Source organism: Trachemys scripta, chromosome 18 (genome assembly GCF_013100865.1).
Source record: "Trachemys scripta elegans isolate TJP31775 chromosome 18, CAS_Tse_1.0, whole genome shotgun sequence".
NCBI lineage: Eukaryota > Metazoa > Chordata > Testudines > Emydidae > Trachemys > Trachemys scripta.
In genome coordinates, this window is record NC_048315.1 from 6,383,581 (window position 1) to 6,401,461 (window position 17,881).

General features: G+C 39.2%; 1 protein-coding gene across 8 annotated transcripts in view; it reads right to left on the reverse strand.

Moving 5' to 3' along the window:
• Window positions 1-17,661, reverse strand: part of BCAS3 (BCAS3 microtubule associated cell migration factor) — a 488,663-nt gene extending 471,002 nt beyond the window's left edge. For 3 of the 8 annotated variants that reach the window (XM_034752354.1, XM_034752352.1, XM_034752353.1), the window contains exons 1-5: window positions 17,541-17,642; window positions 15,772-15,859; window positions 11,890-11,944; window positions 9,572-9,647; window positions 7,102-7,208 (exon numbers count right to left, since the gene is read on the reverse strand). In XM_034752354.1, coding sequence (XP_034608245.1) covers window positions 7,102-7,208; window positions 9,572-9,647; window positions 11,890-11,944; window positions 15,772-15,842 — 309 coding nt within the window. In that variant the 5' untranslated portion in view covers window positions 15,843-15,859; window positions 17,541-17,642. Of the gene's footprint in view, window positions 1-7,101; window positions 7,209-9,571; window positions 9,648-11,889; window positions 11,945-15,771; window positions 15,860-16,810; window positions 17,082-17,540 lie in introns of those variants that run through there. The other 5 variants (XM_034752355.1, XM_034752356.1, XM_034752349.1 and 2 more) reach the window with 4 other exon arrangements.
• Between the last annotated feature and the right edge of the window lie 220 nt (window positions 17,662-17,881).

Consider the following 17,881-nt stretch of genomic DNA (forward strand, 5'->3'; position numbering starts at 1 on the left):
GAAAGCACTGATTACTGCACCGGCAAAGGAAAAACTGGCCTATTTAAAAACCAGAAAGGGCTGCCGCATAGCTCCAAAAGAACAGATATAGTAAAAGTCCCGATCTAGCAAAGCACTTAAGCACTTGCTTAATTTTAAGCATCTGACTAGTTCCATGGAAGCCCTGCTAGAGCACTGAAGTCGATGGGTCGACTCACATCTGGGCTGTAGTCCACGAAAGCTTATGCTCTAATAAATTTGTTAGTCTCTAAGGTGCCACAAGTACTCCTGTTCTTCTTTTGGGCAGCTTCTGGAATCCTTCTTTGCTACTTCCCCCCACTAGAGCCTTTCCCCTCTGCCAGAGTCCTTCACTGCGGCAGGGAAAGGCTCCGGCAGCTCCCTGCAGCAGGGAAAGGCTCCAAATACTGGGGAGGCAGCAGGACGCTACACTACTAAAACCAGGAGTGTAGATAGAGAGACACTGCTTGGATGTGCAGAGAACCATGTAGGGTCCAGGCATGTCTCTATTCTACTTACCTAAGCAATGCCTCACCTTCTACACTGGCTATTTATAACCATGCTAGGGAGCATGCAGTGTGTGTATTGTATATGCCACTGTAAGGCATATGCAGTGTAGACATATTCCACAGGCCATTTGTTTCTTAAAATGAGACTGCCTACCCATCCCCCCGCATCAGACATATCCCTTTGAACAAACAGACCCTTTTCCTAGGCACATTAACAGCTCAACATGAGAACCTGTAAGGATGTGTGATATAAATATAAATGCACTATATATAATAGCTGTTTGCAACAGCCAGTTGGAGTAAGGCTACTCTTTTCATCCTCCCGTATTTGGTATAAACTTACTTTATTCCTAGATGTGTGTGCTCCCTTTCCTAGAGAACAGAACAGTGGAGATGTCTAAAAACAATATAAAACTCTTCCCTGTGGATTGAATGAAATGTTAAAATTGCAACCACCATGGAAAACAGAGGACATTAAATAAAATACAAAGAGTAGTTAAGCAGCTTGCTAATGCATTTGGTCACAGATGCATCAATACTGCCATTATAAATGTAACATGTTTTGAGGGGGTTTAACATGCTCAGGCTGCAGACTACATACATGTTTGTAATTTGGGACAGTGTTTCATCAGCCCTGCCCTCAACACCCACAAAAAGAAAAGAAGTAGGTGCCTGGGGAACTGTCAGGATAGGGGCAGAATGATACTTTATAGCTCTCCTTTCTTGCTTTGCCCTCTAACCAAGGAGGATTCCATAGAATGCCCTTCAAAGACCTTGTTTCACTGCTCAAAAAGGTATGTTTTTTACCTTTGTGTAACTAACATGTGCGAGCTATCCTGAGGTAAAAACACAGTGAAGATCAAGCACTTCAGTTTTACCGCAAGGTAAACTCACCGCAGTCAACCAGTGGAAGGCTTGCATTGCAGTAAAACCAAAGTGCCTTGGGATAGCTCATGTGTGTTAGTTACTCCAAGGTTAAAAAGGGCCATTTTTTAGCAGTGAAGACAAAGCCAAAGCCTACTGATGCTACCACCACATCTGCCAAAGGGTTTGCTGCAGAGAGGTGTGATGTTTTCCTTTCCTTCCTCTCCCCAGGTGCTGAGTACATTATAAATCACACAGCTTTTCAACACAATTTGCTGTGTAAGTTATGTGTGTTAAAACAAAACCAGTACTCTTTTAAACCCTTCCATAACTCAAAACAGTTGTAGTATGAAAAGAAAAAAGAAAAAAAAAACTAGAAGAATGATTAGCCCAGTCCCTGTCCCTATGCACACCTCCAAGTCTTCTGATGATTTTAAAGGTTACATATCTTGGTAAGTCTCGCATTTTTCTAAGTGCCTACTGCGAGCCTGCACCAGGGTCTCCATATTGGGGATAACTGTTCAGGTCCCAAGATCTTTTGGTCAGAAGAAACTGGGAAGAAAGCACTTCATTTGTCATTAGCTTCCTACCTCATAAATCACAAACACTTTTTTTTACCAGCATTAACTAAACTGGGGAAGGAAGGGAGAATGGATCTGGTTTTCCCAGCCCCCACCATTCAGGCTTTTTGGAGAACTGAGGAAGGGAAAAGAATTCACACACACGTCTACTGTAAATGCAGTAACTAGTTTTAACCTAATATATATTAAGATTTTTAATAGCCAGTAAATATTGGTCCATCATTTTTACATTATGGCTGCAGACTACGACATTATGACAATGAAACAAAGGAGAAGTCAGAGGATAGCATAACCATCCTTAACTTGCCCAACTATGACCAGTATTCCAAGGGTCTCTGATCAGTGAATGTAATCTACTATGTAAGCTGCCACACCAATACAAGTTTGAAGTAGCAGCATTGTACAACTTTTACAACATTATTTAAATAGATGTTATGTTTACTATTATGCAGTTCCCTTTGAACAGTCAATAAAATTCCTAATTTATTAAAATTAAAGCCTAATAACTCTGTTCTAACTGAATAGGAAAAACTAAATTAATGTCACTTTCTACTTCTGAAACCTCCTGTGTACAATGAAAAAAGTTATCACCCACAAAAGCAGCCAAAATGCATTTCTCTGAATAGGAATAACTATCTAAAACAGATTCTTGTAAACCACATTAAGCAGAAACCAATTCCAACTGCTTTCTGGTTCTGACATTGTATTTGAAATACAAGACTGGGGGCAAAGGGAAAACAAATTCCAAACACAACACAAAACCACATTGCACAATTACTGAATGGGAACTTGTAGTCATTACTTTTGTATAATCCCAGATTTCTTCCCACTTCGAAAGGCATATTTTAAAAACACTTTTAACCTTCCCACCCCCCATTTCAAAACAAAGATCAAAGAAAACCAGTTTGGATGGATACCTTCTGCATCTTATGCAATACAGATTTAGACATTACACCTCAGAACTCCAGCCGTTACTTCAGCACCCAGCAGTCCAAACATTATTTCAGTCCTTTGAAGCTGATCAAATGGTATCTCCCATTTGCAAGTAACACTTCTGTAGTCAAAGATCTTACTCCAAGGAAATGTTAATGTAAAACCACTCAGACTGCAGAGACATACATACACTCCTGGAGGCAGACTACAAAGGTGTTTAGAAGTCAATGTAACACCATTATGGAAAGCGTCAGCTTAGTAGCTGTCATAAACACTTCATAATCACTCAGACGCAAACCGGACTGCCTTTAGCACATTATTTTATTATGTGCTGAATAGGGGTCCAACTGAAGACGGAAAGAAAGCACAATGCTACAGATGATAGCCTTAGCGTATAGCTTTTCACTTAAACGTTGGGACTGTTGCTTCTTAAAACGATTTGGGACTGTGACTCCTAAATAAAATCTTACTGATTCCTCTTTTCAGATTTCTTGAGCTAGAGTGCTAAAAACAGCAGCGTAGACATTGCAGCACAGACTAGCTGCCCAAGTACAAGCCAGCCTGATCCTGAGGGTCCTTACTAGGGTGGCTAGCCTGCGCCACTGCCCTCATTACAAAGTTTACACTGCTACTTTTAGCATGCTGCCTGAAGCCGAGCTAGCACGCCTCGGTCTACCCGCTCTGGGAGGCACACCCCCAACTGCAGCGTAGCTAGACCCTAAGAGGACGTAGAAAGGATACGTATATAGACCATACGCTATTCCAAGTGAATGACATAATTTTGTATATAAAGTCACTTTGTCACACAACTGCCAGTTCTTTTTGTACCTGGACCCTAAACAGCAGTAGGAAGAGGGTAGGCAAGCGTAGGTTATGCTATGTCCATTCTTCTTAGAAGTCTCATATATAAATCCCCAATCCACGGAATATCAAAGTTTAGAAAAAATTATCTAACTGGGAACTCAAACTAGGGATAACATGAATGCCAAGGAAAACATTCCAACATTATATTGTTAAACACATATAAAGGGGCAATATTGTTCATATAATCTGCAGCTACACAATCCGTGGCTGTGGTCTTATCAGATCTCACAAGCTATAAGAATAACTTTGGTTGGCCTAAAGGCCTCGAAGGAAAACCCTATATATTGCAGAAAGTAGGGATGGTCATTCAGTAGCTGGCATTCTTTCCCCCATCCACCACCATGTCAGTGAAGACTTAATTTCAATCAAGAATACATACCACTGACACCAGCCCAGTTATGGAAGTGACATAATTATATAATAAATCAAATTCCCGCTCAATCAAATCTCTTTGTAAAACAAGCATCCTTCTCACCCCACAGCATATAAATCTTATTGACCAAATAACAAAGGACTGATCCCAAAGAAACTACACTGGACTTCTCCTTTGTAATATATTTAATCAGTGTCCCGAAATTTATGATGGGCCATTCCAGCATCACAAAAAACAGATTAATTAGTCAGGAAGGGCTTGCATCTGTGTTCTGACTTTGGAGATCTAAAAACTTCCAAGTGGCACCACTCTCCCTCATAAATGAAGCATACAAATAGCAAATAATAATTTTTCCACATTTGCTCCAAAAATATTTTCCTCTTTCCTAGTGGCCTCAAATGCTGCTGGAGAGCGGATACCATAAAGTACTGCAAACCACCTGACATTTATCCCAGCTACAATGGCTCACATTGCAAGACACGTATATCAAATAGCACCTACAGATAACCCATCTCGAACTCATCATGAATCTCCTCCAAAGAGTCACTTTCCTGAGGCTGCAAAGCAATGAATGTCACTTTATTTCAGAGACTAGATTCATACACGGTCACAACACAGTTTGCCATTTTAGAGCGTGTTACTTTGACATCTCATGCCCTGCTCCAAGCTGAGAATTCTCAAAGAGCGGTACCAAGTCTTCAGAACAGCCCCCCTTTTCCTTTTTAAACGTCCTTAACTTGGGTATCAATTTGAACACATTCTCAAGCTCAGGAATTACTTTTTGAAAGCTGGTGAAGGGCTTCCTTATGCAAAAATAAATCATACCAATAGGGGTTTGTTATTTCATAGTTTCATTTTTTCTTAGTATTTATTAGCCTAATAAAAAGGAATAACAAGAAATAGAAAATATTCCATTGTGAAATACACTGGAAAAACACGTAGGCTGGCTGGTGTGGAGACTGCTCTATTGACAGAAGAGACAAGGAATTAGTAGTTATATGCCACTGTTTGACCTAACTATGGTACCTCCAGGCAAAAAAAAAAAAAAAAAAAGATTCCCTCCCCCCAAAAGGAGGGAAATGGAGTTCTCCAAGACACTCCTATGCCACCCCTCTTGGCCTCCTCTTACACATAAGACCCCATCTCATAACTATCTTCCCCTTGGTTATGAGCATAGATGGCTTCTTTCAGAGACACTCATTTCTTCAGCTACAGAGGGTCACCTGAGAAGTATACAAGGCACTCTCCCACCTCAGGCCCAGGGAAAGAATATACTAGATCAACAGAGAATTGATCCCTTGCCAGACGAAGACCCAAACTCGAATCTCTTCTACTGTAAACTAGCCCAGACAAGTCCAATGTCACACAATCAGGTGTGTGCGCCTCTATACACCTTTCAGTAAACACTCATCTGTTCAAATAAATGCATTAGAGAAAGTTCAAAGAAGTTATGTTATAGAAAAATCTTTAACGTAGATCAGTGTCGTTATCTCTACGTATTCGAACTTATTTGTTCAGAATCCTGTTAGGATCGCTGGTACTACTGAAGCTGTACTATATTTTTTAGCTCAATATCTTAGTGACACCTAATGTTTGTTCCCTGTAGTACACATGACGAATGAAGCACAGTGGTTTTTTAAAAGGGTTAAATACTCACTTTTTGTATAAGAATATTTTCAAGTTTAAAAAGTTTTAATTGTATATAAAAATTATTTTGCGTGCTAAATTCTTATAGTATATACTGTAACTTCCTTACTCAAGAAGTAAACAACAAATTTGGTTTTTCTACAAGCATATACTTCTTTTTTAAAAGTTTAAAGACAAAAATACAGCAGCATCCAAATGTTCCATTTTGCTCCATTCAAAATAAAGTCTTGAATGTGAGAAACAACTGTAGCTCCACAGGAAATCTAAGAAAATATACAAATTCCCAAATTCCACATGAAGTACAGTAGGGTACATTAGAGCCTCTTATTTTACATCACCACCCACCAAACTGTGGGCTCTTAACTTTCTAAAAAAGGTTTTCTTCCTCCTCTTTAGCAGGAAAGACATAAATTGCAAGAAAAATTCCAGTTCTGTCTCCCCCTGTAAAACCAAATTGTTAGTCCTTAACACAGCTCCCTACCTGGTGTGCAAAAGTACTTTCAAAGAGAAAATGAAATTCCATTTCATTTCCTAAAATGTAGCCTGCTGTATAAAAACTACTCTCTTTCTCACCCAGGGAGGGATGAAAAGGAGAAATATTTTCCAGAAAGGCTCTGTATTCTACAAAGAAGAGAGATTTCATCCAGTATGCTCACTGGGTTTATTTTGAAGTATAAAGTGTTGGACACACTAGATTTTATGAGTTAAGAATTTTATCACATACCATACTAAACTTTACTCTAAGTTCAAGAAATTTGGGGAAAATTTCCCAAATTAAATCCATGTGCTCAAACCATTCTGAAACACAAATTGCATGCTATGTATGACAGAATAAAATTAAATCCATATGCACATATAGACTTTAATAAAATTAAAATTGCAAATCATGTACATGACAGACACACATTGTGATTGTAAAATGCTATTAATATTGTCATGCTTGCATTCCTGGGAAATGTAAATCCTTTTCATAATTTTTTCATATAAAACAGTTGAATTTACCCTTCCTCCTTAGGGTGGACGTCTTTCCCCTATATTTATATGATATTAACTTCTCTGTAACATTACACCCTGCTCCAAATCAAAAAATTACCTTTACAGCAAGTATACCAATAAAAAAACCCTCAGATTTAAAGTTAGGTAGTTTAATTTAAGAGTGTGAGTTACACCAAATATTAATCTTACATTAAACCATTTTACATGTACGACATATGCTGTAGCCTTCTACTTTTAGTTTAAAGTAATATAGTTTGTTATAAAAAAATTAGATATGGCATAAAATCAGCATCTCAAGGAGGCCTGTTTTCTGAAGACAGAGTTATTATGTACTTACAGGTATGCTCCAGATCTGTATTCCATCACTGTACCCAATCATTAGCAGCAAAGGTGGTTCATTGCCAGTGCTATGTATCTCATGAAACTCCATATTCCTTGATGTATCTAAATTGGATTTAAATAATAAAACAAACATTAAAAAGTTAGGACAAATTATGTTTAATGTCTGGTATACTGGATACAGTTTTCGAAATCCATATTCATATTAGAATTAAAGGCAAAGCAATGTGCTTTTTAATCCTTAACTCCTATAACTGAAAAAATAGTGAAAAAATGTTCCTTTAGACACAAGGAATAAGATCTGTAATTAGAGTTTTATTTGAGAGGGTACAAAATACCAGTTTAGAGGGAGTGATGACGGGAAACTTCCTACACAATATAAGAAAGGAGGCTATGACAAGATGACTCAGAGGTCTTTGTCATTCCTACCTTCTGTCATTATTAGCACATGATCAAGTTATTTTTCTATAAGCACCATGAAATTCTAGAAAAGCACCTCTTCACATTTCACAGTTACTAACTCTGAAGCCAAGTTTACAAAATATATACAGTCTACAGTGCTCTGCTGAGATTTAGCAACTGAAATTATTAGTGCATTTAGAAGGAAAGATTGAGTACACAGAGAAAATAGAGGAATCAGTTATTTCTTCTTCAGTACTTTTTCAGAGGTACTTTGTCTATTTAGGAAAAGAGAAGTCTATTTACTGAGCAAATACAATCATCTGTAAGCTACATTACTGCCAGTTCACATAATGAACATGGACAAATCAGAGGAAAATCACAGAGGAGCAACAAATAATAATTATAACAAAGATGACACTTACGTAGCACTTCGATGATCAAAGCTTTTTACACATATTATCTAATGCTCACAACACCCTTCTGAAAAAGGTAATTTACATAAAAATATGAAAGGTGCTATAGGAAATATATCAAGACAGACTAAAAATAACCAAATGTTTTTATATCTTGGCTAAGGCCGCTCTACCCTAAAGTTAGCAAGAAGCATAATGTTCTAAAAGCAGGTAAACTTCAGGCAGGGAGAACAACTCTTCAGGATGGTACAAGATTATAACCAAGACTAACAAGATTAAAATGAACTAAGGTAAATTTAGGATGAATATGAAAAGTAAAGGTTTGATTGGATATGTTTGATTTTCTGTCATACTGTGGCAAGTGAAGGGAAGTGGCGAAAGCCCCAGTGGCTGGGACATTTACAAATGCACAGCAAGGAAAAAGAAACCTACTAGGAAATAATCACGCACTGGCCTTGCGCATGAGGCAGTGAGATATACAAGCTAATCTAACAGGTCTTTTCCTACTCTAACATCTATAAATTTGTGAACTAGGAATCTTTGTGCCATTCCAACAGCTATAATTAGTATAACTTGCCCTACTTACCACTAGGACATGAAGATTCCCTATCATGTCATACTATCATGTCACATCTGGGATCAGAATGAGCCTTTACCACAGGAGTAAGGAGGAGGACACTGAGGTAACAATCAAGTTGTAGCAAACATCTGGAGGAGTTTCCAAAAGCATTTGGAGAGCTACAGCCTATGACTTGTAGGATAGGCTTAGAGCTCCATGGTTAGTAAAAGCATATTGATGTACATTGTTAACACCTCCATATGGGAGAGCAAGATGTTTGGTTCATTCAAGCAAGTGGTCATACGGCCCTCATTCACCTCACACTGAAGTCCCACCACCTACCACATAGGTTCTAACCTTCCTTGTTTGAGAAAGATTATTGGGAAGATGGAGGCAAAACAGCTCAAGTCTTATCTGAAGAGAGAACTTTCTTCACACCTTTCAATATGGCTATAGGCCTACGTAAGGCACAAAGACTGCAATGATCATTTCCTCTGAATGATGGTCAAAGTCTGTTTCCATGCTGATTCAACAGCCTCCAATAGGAGCAAACAAGTCCTACTTAAGTATATATTCTGTTCTTGAGCTATTCTTTTTCCTCAACAATATCAAAGAGGATGGAGTTAGGTTACTGCTCATCCACTTTGACAGCTCTCTATTGCTAGGTAACACAAAAGTCTATTATGATACCGCACCCATTCAATATGTGTGCATGAAGCCACTGGGAGAGATAATTAGGTGATTCAGGCTACAAACCTACGAATACACGGATTACACTCAGCCCTATGTTTTGTTTTCAACTGATCTGGATAGTGAGGGGGCCAAGTGGCTTTGCTCTGGAATTTGCTTACTTCACTAATCCTACCTCACCTTCAAAGCACATTTCAAGAAATTTGCTGAGCAAAGGCCTATCTATTCACTCAGGATTTTACACAATAACGATTCATTCCTGGTTAGTAAGGAGTAGTAAAGGAGTTCTGTTTGAGCCAATGCTTGTCTATACTGTAATTTTTTAATTTTGCTAGTTTAAAATTATTGTATATGGGCCCAAAAAGATACAGAAATAGAACTGAAAAAAGGAGATAAAACCATACCATTTAAGTCTGCATTTTCAAATCTGACCCAGACTATTTTTTCTTTTTCTTCTGTTGGTGGAGTACCACTGTAGGCCTACACAAAAAAAGAGAAAGGTTGAAAGAAAATAAACAAAGGATAACATCTTTATTTTTTGCTCTCTGTATAGAGCACATCGGGTAATGCACGGAAAACAAGAATTGTTGCATATATCTTATACTCTCCATATTTCTGGAAGGTTTTGAGAGGAGTGGTTCCCTGGTCAACACATTTCATCTTAAATATAATTCAACTAGTGTAGCAACACTTATTAAAGTAAAAGTGGCAAGAAACAGACAACCACAGACCTTCAAGGTACAGGGAATAAAAGCCAACTGGCTTCTAAGAAACAAACTTTGTATTAAATTGGACAGAACAAAAGATAGTTGTTTCTATAATCCTTGATTTTGTCAATTTAAACTATTTTTAAATAGAATCAAAAGAAGATCTTTAGAGAGAGGTATGTTTATTCTTTTAATTCCTTTTTGACCCACTTAAACACTTTATAAGCAAGGCTAAAAAAATTGAAACCTTTCTTTCCTATGAAGCTCATTCCTACTGAGACATTTTAATTATATACCTATGATTTTAATATAACCAAAATATTTAAGTTTGAAAGAGAACGCACTGTAACTCAATAAAAGTAGATCCATACTTCAGTTAAATATATTCTACAGATGCCCCTAAAGAGATGAGGTACAAAGAGAAATTGGAATGAAGCTTCTTGGTGTTTCTAGACAACCTAAGTTTTACAGTTCTCAGGAGAAACAGCAGTAATCAGAATATGAGTTACAGAGGAAATACCATCGTTTCCAACTGAATTATTGCAAGATACTGTGCAGTATTTTGGATTAAATATGAAAAGAACTTGTATAATCACTGTGTGCATGCTGAACAAGCAATAATATGCACTCAAAATGTAAATAAAAAATTAGTGTTGGTATTATTTTTCAAAACAAAGCATGTTCCATGCCTACAAGGCAAATTGACTTGTAAAATATAACTAAGAGTGCATCTTTTTAACTATGGAGAAAAAATACCTGAGTATAAGAACAGGTTAAAACACAACAATTCTTTCAATAAAAGTTTGACTCTCCTCACTTTTACACCATAACTTGAATCACAACATGAAAAAATGCATTTACTAATAGTCAGAATCGTCAGTGGGAAACTTTTCCTAACAGGAGTCAGGGTGTGCCAATTTCTTGTTAAAAAAGAAATTTCTAGCTTGTATAATTAACTATTAATTATTATTATTATTAACTGATTCCAGCTATGAATCAATGCAATGTTGCCTTCCTGAGTGTACAGGTAAACAGTTACAGTTCCTCTACTACTGTCCACAGCTTTCCCAAATACCAGGAGTATGAAATTAATCCCACTCTGATCAGTTTCAGCCTGCTACTTAGAATCCTGTGGGCAGCAGTGAAGTGACCGCAGCCATATCAATTCATTCTGCAGTTACTTGTGAAAGCTAGAAACAACAGAGCACAAAAGGACCAGGGCTATTCTTAGGGGAGAATGACCCAAGATATGGAACCTGGGGGGAAAAGCAGAATGACAGATTCATGTGTTCCTCTCCCCTCACAGCAGGTTGGAGAAGGGGTAAAATAGCAAATCTCCTCCACCCAGCAGCAACCTGAAGGTTCTGAGGCAAGTGGAGAAAGGAAGAGAGGAAAAGAAAAGAAAAAAAGAAACCCCTCTCCTCCTTTCCAGCAAACATTAAACTTGCAAAACAAGCAGGTGTGTATCAAACTTTTCTGACGCCTACTAGCCAGACATTGACACAAAAACACACGAGTTCCTAAGCATGGTCCAGAAATACCAGCTTGGTAGGAGTCCCAGCAATTAGGAGGGTTGGGCTTCCCACAAAAGTGTTGTCTATCTACCTCACAAGTAGGCCTCTGCCTTTCATTGCTACCACAGCCACATCTTTAAGTAGGCAGAAAATTTAACCCTCGCTCGCTAGTACATACATGATACATTTTTCAAGCCTTGTTTTTAAATACTTTGGCCAAGACTTTGAACTGACTAATGATTTTGGGTATCCAACTGGAAACACCTCAAAGGTACCTGATTTTCAGACAGTACGCACTTTCTGAAAGTCAGGCCCTTTTAAGGTGTCTAAGATGGGGGACCAAAAAAAATTTGAAGCACTCAAAATTACCTGTCAGCCACTTTTAAAAATTTTGGTATTTGTTCTTTGTATAAATTGGACCAAAATATCACTATGTAGCTGCACCTTACTTATATGTATTACTAGCACTGTGAAGAGAGTGGGTTTTTTTTAGTCCCTTACCTGTGGCACAACATCTTGAAGAAACGTAACAACACTTTCCATATATGACTGTTCCCTGGAAAAGAAGAGTTCTTAATTACTGTAAGTCTAAATACAGACACAAATACATTAACTATTACATATCACTGGGGAAAATGAGGCAGGCTATGTCTCGGTTTAGATTATCTACAAAAGACTGATTGGCAATTCATTGGCTGATAACTGGTGGGGAAACCTCCAATTCCAGACTGTATGGTTTCTTTACAAATTTGTGGGGTTACATTTTGGTTTTTACACTGCACACCCACTCAACTGCATTTAAAATGTCCCCAATTATTCCACTTAGAAATATATGGTGTTATCCCTTGATGGTATGTAATTCAAGGTATAACAGAACCTCAGAATTACAAACACTTCGGGAGTGGAGGTTGTTCAAAGCTCTGAAATGTTCGTAACTTTGAACAAAAGATTATGGTTGTGCTTTCAAACATTTCCAATTCAATATTGACTTAATACAGCTTTGAAATTTTACTCTGAAGAAGAAAAATGCTGCTTTTACCCATCTTAATTTAAATTAAACAAGCACAGAAACAGGTTTCCTTACCTTGTCAAATCTTTATTTTAAAACTTTCCCTTTATTTTAGTAGTTTTGTGTTTAACACAGTACTTTATTGTACAGTATTTGTCTTTTTTGGAAGGGGGTCTCTGATGCCTGATTGCGTACTTCCTGTTCCAAATGAGGCATTTGGTTAACCGGTCAGTTCGTAACTCTAGTGTTCATTACTCTGACGTTCTACTGTACTACACAATACCCATAAAGTCTGGAAAATTTAGCACCCAAATACTTGATAAACTGACTATCCCACACTGGTCACAAAGTAAGGGCATTGAAGTCTGTAAAGGATTAAGACGTCTCTGCCTGTCACATGTCAGGGAAAAGTGTAAAAAGAAGGGAAAGTTGGATCAAAGGAGAAGGCTGTGTCCTCTTCCCTCCTGGCTGGTTAAAGCAAGCAAAGCCTTTGGGAATTATTCTTCAGTGTTTTTCCATTTGCTTTTTGTTTTGTGATTGATGTGTGGACAATAAAACAAGCCCTGAAGAAAGGGCATTAAAAGACTAATAGCTGAAACATTATTTCTCTTCCTGGGCTGGGGAAACTACCCGCCAGATTACATATGCTAGGCACTACCATGAAGTTAGTAGAAACCTCTCTTATCTGTTCCCAAGATAAAGCTGGCTAAGATTAGTGGGAAGGCATTTTCAGTGGAGGTCTTACGCTGTGGAACTCACGCCTCTTGGCAATTCATTATCAGCTGCAATTTAGAGTGCTGTGGGGTACAGTGCAAGGTACATATGTTCTGATAGACTTTAACTAAGGTTTTTATTAAAGTATCTTACATAAGAGAGAGGTGAGCATCTCAGATATGCTGTGTAGCTGCTGAACAACAAAATATGTAGACTGACCACATAAGGCTGATGATATCTTCGTATAATGCTAATCACCTAACTTGGCAATGGACATGTTCAGCTGCTCATATAATTTTTAAAAAGTTAGCAGTGATTCTAAATTTTATTCAGCTAACTCTCTGCATCCAACAACTTTGACATACTTCAGATTGAATATGTACCAAAATAATCATCAATCTGTTTTAACACAACGACTTAAGTGTTAAGTCTAGAATTACCAATAGCAGCAAATACAAGTTGTTGCCACTACTGCCCTTGCTGCTGGAACAAAGAAATCCAGATTCCTGCTACCAAAAGGCTCAGCCACTTTCCTTCTCAATAGAACTGTGTAAATATCTTGTCCACATAAAATGTTGTGGACATTCAGTACTTGGAAGGCTTTGTTCTCTCCAGTCATGACAGCACTAGGGGAGGTGATGTAAGTTTCTGCATACACTTTTATAACAGGTCGGTCCTACAGCTCCAGGAGCATCAGTTCTAAATGTAACAAGTTGCCTGCCCTGTGAAATGAAGGCAAATCTGAAAAACTGTTCCTGAAGATCGAGAAACGGTTTATTCTGGACCAAAACTGACAAAAGTGGATAAAAAGATTACTAAGCTAAAGAGAGTTTATCCTAGTGGTTAGAGCAGAGCACTTTAAGACAAGACTCCTGATTTCTATTCCTGATTGACTCATTGTGTAATCTTGGCCAGGTCATGATCTCTGCCCCTCTATAAACTTGTCTATACTACAGGATAATTAAAACCTAATTAATGTTTATGTATACTAGCCTTAACAAAAGGGTGGTAATGTCTTCATTTCATAAATATGTGCTGATGCTTTCCAAAGTATATCTTTAATGAGTAAACCAAGCAGGCAGGCTTTGGAAATGTTTTGTTCAATGTATGTACACTAAACCTCTCTTGGAAAGAAATTAAGCAAAGGTTAGCAGACAGAATGCTGAAGGCTAAGAACTTCTGAGAGAATTTCTTCTTTGATGTACTTATTTAAAAAAAAACTATGACACTTTAGTTTTTGCGAGGGTAATTGATAAATCAATAGTTGAAGTAGGTCTCAAGCTAGCTTCTCTTTTGTATATGGTTCTCTTGTTTTTGTGGGTTGTTAACATGTTCTGCCATTTGTTTGATAACCTACTAATTCAAAATGAGGGCAGGAAGTTCAGGTTTGTAACATGCGACCCAAAAAAAAAATCAGTTCTGAGATAAAGGATGAGAGATGTACCCATACCTGAGATATGCAAGTTGGGAAAACATAACCTGGAAAATAATCACCACACAAAAAGCACATAATCAAATATTCTTATAGAGCTTTTCTCTTTTAATTACTGTTTTTCCAAAGAGCAAGCTCCACAGAACAGGTTACTACAAACAGAACTGCATTTAGCAAATTGTAAGCTTTCTTTTACAGGCTTCTCCTCCCTTATATGAAAGCTTAGGTTGCAAAGACCTAGTTGTTTATGCAACTCACTGAGTTACAGGAACAGCTGCATTTTATTTGCTCCTGCTAAAAATTAAGTGAATCCTGAGATCTAAACAGACAGTCATCCCCATCATTATCACTGTACATGTTTTGTCAGCTCTTGTACGTAAAGTACAAGGTGCCAAAACACACATGAAATTGCAATGCAATAACATAGCAAAAAAAAACTAGTCAGCAGCATAATGCCACCACTAAGAATATTTCACCCATTCTGCTACAAAAGAACTTATGACAGGCAAAGCCAGGACTACACAAGTTTTCTGGTTACTCTAATTGAGGATGTTCACCATTCAACCATTGACATGTGAAGGTAACTTAGGGGAGACCTGGAAAGGTAGGAAAATCTATTACGCACTGTGTTTTGGAGGGACATAGGTAACTACATTTTTATTTTTTTTAACCTTCACTGTATTTGTCTTCTTTGTTCTCCTGAGTGAGTACACTGAAATCCACAACAACCCCACTTACCGAGACAGTGCAGATATCAGGATCTTTATACCTTTTAATATAAGAATGGAACAGAGAGAGACAGCACTGGGGGGAGGAGGAGGGAAATCTACAAATTCCCACTAAACACAAATTTGTTATGACTCAGTTGTATCTAGTGTCGAGTTTGTTTAGCAAGCAAAATATGTTTTGCAATCTTTTCTTGTTTATTTATAAAGTGTTCAATCATCTACCCTGTAACTTGTAAGGTTGGTGAACATTTTGGCCTACCAATTTCAAATGTATCCCTTTCAAAGAGAAGGCCTGCTGTGTATAATCTTGTAAATCTGGAAAGAGGCATTTATTTATTTTCTTTTGCTGGAAAATACTGAGCACAACAAAACTGTACAGTTTAGGACAGAAAGTTGCTGCTGATTTTGAGAGGACCACATTAGTGCCATGTACTTGTTGTACAGGAATATTCTAGGGATTTCAAACAAAGATAACTGGACATCTTCTAAAACATGCTTACGTGACAGCCTGTGGGCGAACCACAACTCCCCCTGTACATCGGCTAGGGCGACGAGGAGATTCTGTTGCCATCGTTGCTCTGCAGATACCTATGGGCAGTAGATTTCTTTTAAATCATCATTTATAGGGAAATGTTTATTTATGTTATCAATTTCTCTAGCTAGGATGACTGTAAGCTCTTCAAGAGGAGGGACCATTCCCTCAGATACATCTAAATCACTATACCCACCTCTGGCACTGTTTAAATAAATCTCTGCTTGTTCAAATATCCCAATCTATACCACAGAAAAAAAGGGAAAACAAAATCTTGCACGATAAAATGAGTTTTATTTCAAGAAACCATGTATTATGTAAACTGCACATATGCACCAACATCTTAGGAAAATATATAACAACAAATTTTATAAATATAGCAACTGCAGTACACCAGGTCGAGAGCAGCATTTAATCATGAGATATTGACCAGGAAGAATACACACATAAATTATAGAAACATAAGACTTTTAATCACAATGAATATGCTCTTGGGAAACAAGTCATTCAGTAAGTAATCACAATGGATCGGGTTAAACCCAATGCATAAGATTTCATGAAACAAAAGCATTCTGCTTTTAGTTGTTCAGAACAATTCAGATCAGTTCTCTTATGTAGAAAAACAAAACAGTTTTACCCACAGGGCAAAAGGCATTGACCGGACAGCAGTAATTATGACAGGTCCTAACCATGCCCCTCAACAGCTTCTATCATCCAATTAGCAATCAAGCAACAACAAAACAACAGTTGAATCCAGGTCACTGCAACCATATTACCCAAGGTAGTAGTCATTATTTAGTGTTGCATGTATGCATGGTACTTTGTACAGACAATAAAGACTGGAGATGAAATCCTGACCCCATTGACTTCAATGGGGTCAGGATTTGATCCATGATCCAAACATTTTACAGTCTAAGAGACATGGAGTGGAGGAGTTGTTTCGAACCCAGTGGTACATCTGTACCAGTCAGTGCCTGCTGTTGTCATGCAGCCATGAGCACTGTTACCTGCAACAGAACTCCGGCTCTTGTGCCACCAGAGTCCCAGGGTGGAAGAGAGCCTGAAGTGCACGGCTATTGGGAATAAACCAGTTCAGTCTTGAGAAACCCCACTGGCAATTCTTGAGCTGGGAGATTGAGCCTGACCAGCCTCCCACACTTGTGATCCCCAAATTGCCGCCCAGATACCACAGCTCACCAGACCAGTCCAATTTATTTTACTTCTCCTTACTCAGGCACCTTCAGTCTCTCCCCTCACCTTAGCCCTCCCTTCCTCTACCTCTGCACATCCCTCTATCACATCCCTCCTCACCTGCCTCCCCTGCCCCAAAGCCCCCTTTCCCAGACGTTTCCCCTTGCTCCCCCAACCCCCAACACTCCCTGCCTCCCCTCCCTTCTTTTTCCTCCCCTATCCCCACCCCCTCTCCCATCCTCCTTCCCCCCACATCCTCCTTTCCCAGCCCTTCTCCTTCCTTCCCTGTCACCACCCTGGCTGCTCCCCTTCCTCCCATCTCCCCTCCCCAGACCCTTCCCCTTCCTCCCTGCCCCCACCCCCTTCGCCCACTTCTTTCCCTTCCCGAGACCCTCCCTCCCTGCCCCACCCCCTCTCGCACTTCTACCCCTTCCTCCCCTCCCATCTCTTCCTCCCCTGCCCCATCCCCCTCCCCCTCCTCCACCAGTCTCCTCCCCTTCTATCTCCCCCCTCCCGTTTCCCATCTCCCCCTCCCCCGCCCCTTACCTGCTGCGTTGCTCCTTCGCCCTGGCTCCTCACTGACAGTGTTTGGGACCCTCTCGGGGACTGACACCTAGCACACGTTTACGCCAACAGCCAATCACCACACGGGAGAGGCAGGCCCCTCTGTCCAGTCAGCCAATCCCACTCCCTCCTATGGAGCATGGGCGGGACACCGATGACATGACGGTCGGTTGCACCCGCTCACTGGCCAGACTAGGTTGAGAGAACAGAGCGCAGCCTGGGCCCGTTCAGCTTTGTTTACATCCTGATCTCGCGAGAGCCATGGTGAGACCGACCCCCCCCCCCCGACGCACGTGCACGGAGGCAAAGCCCAGAATCCTGTC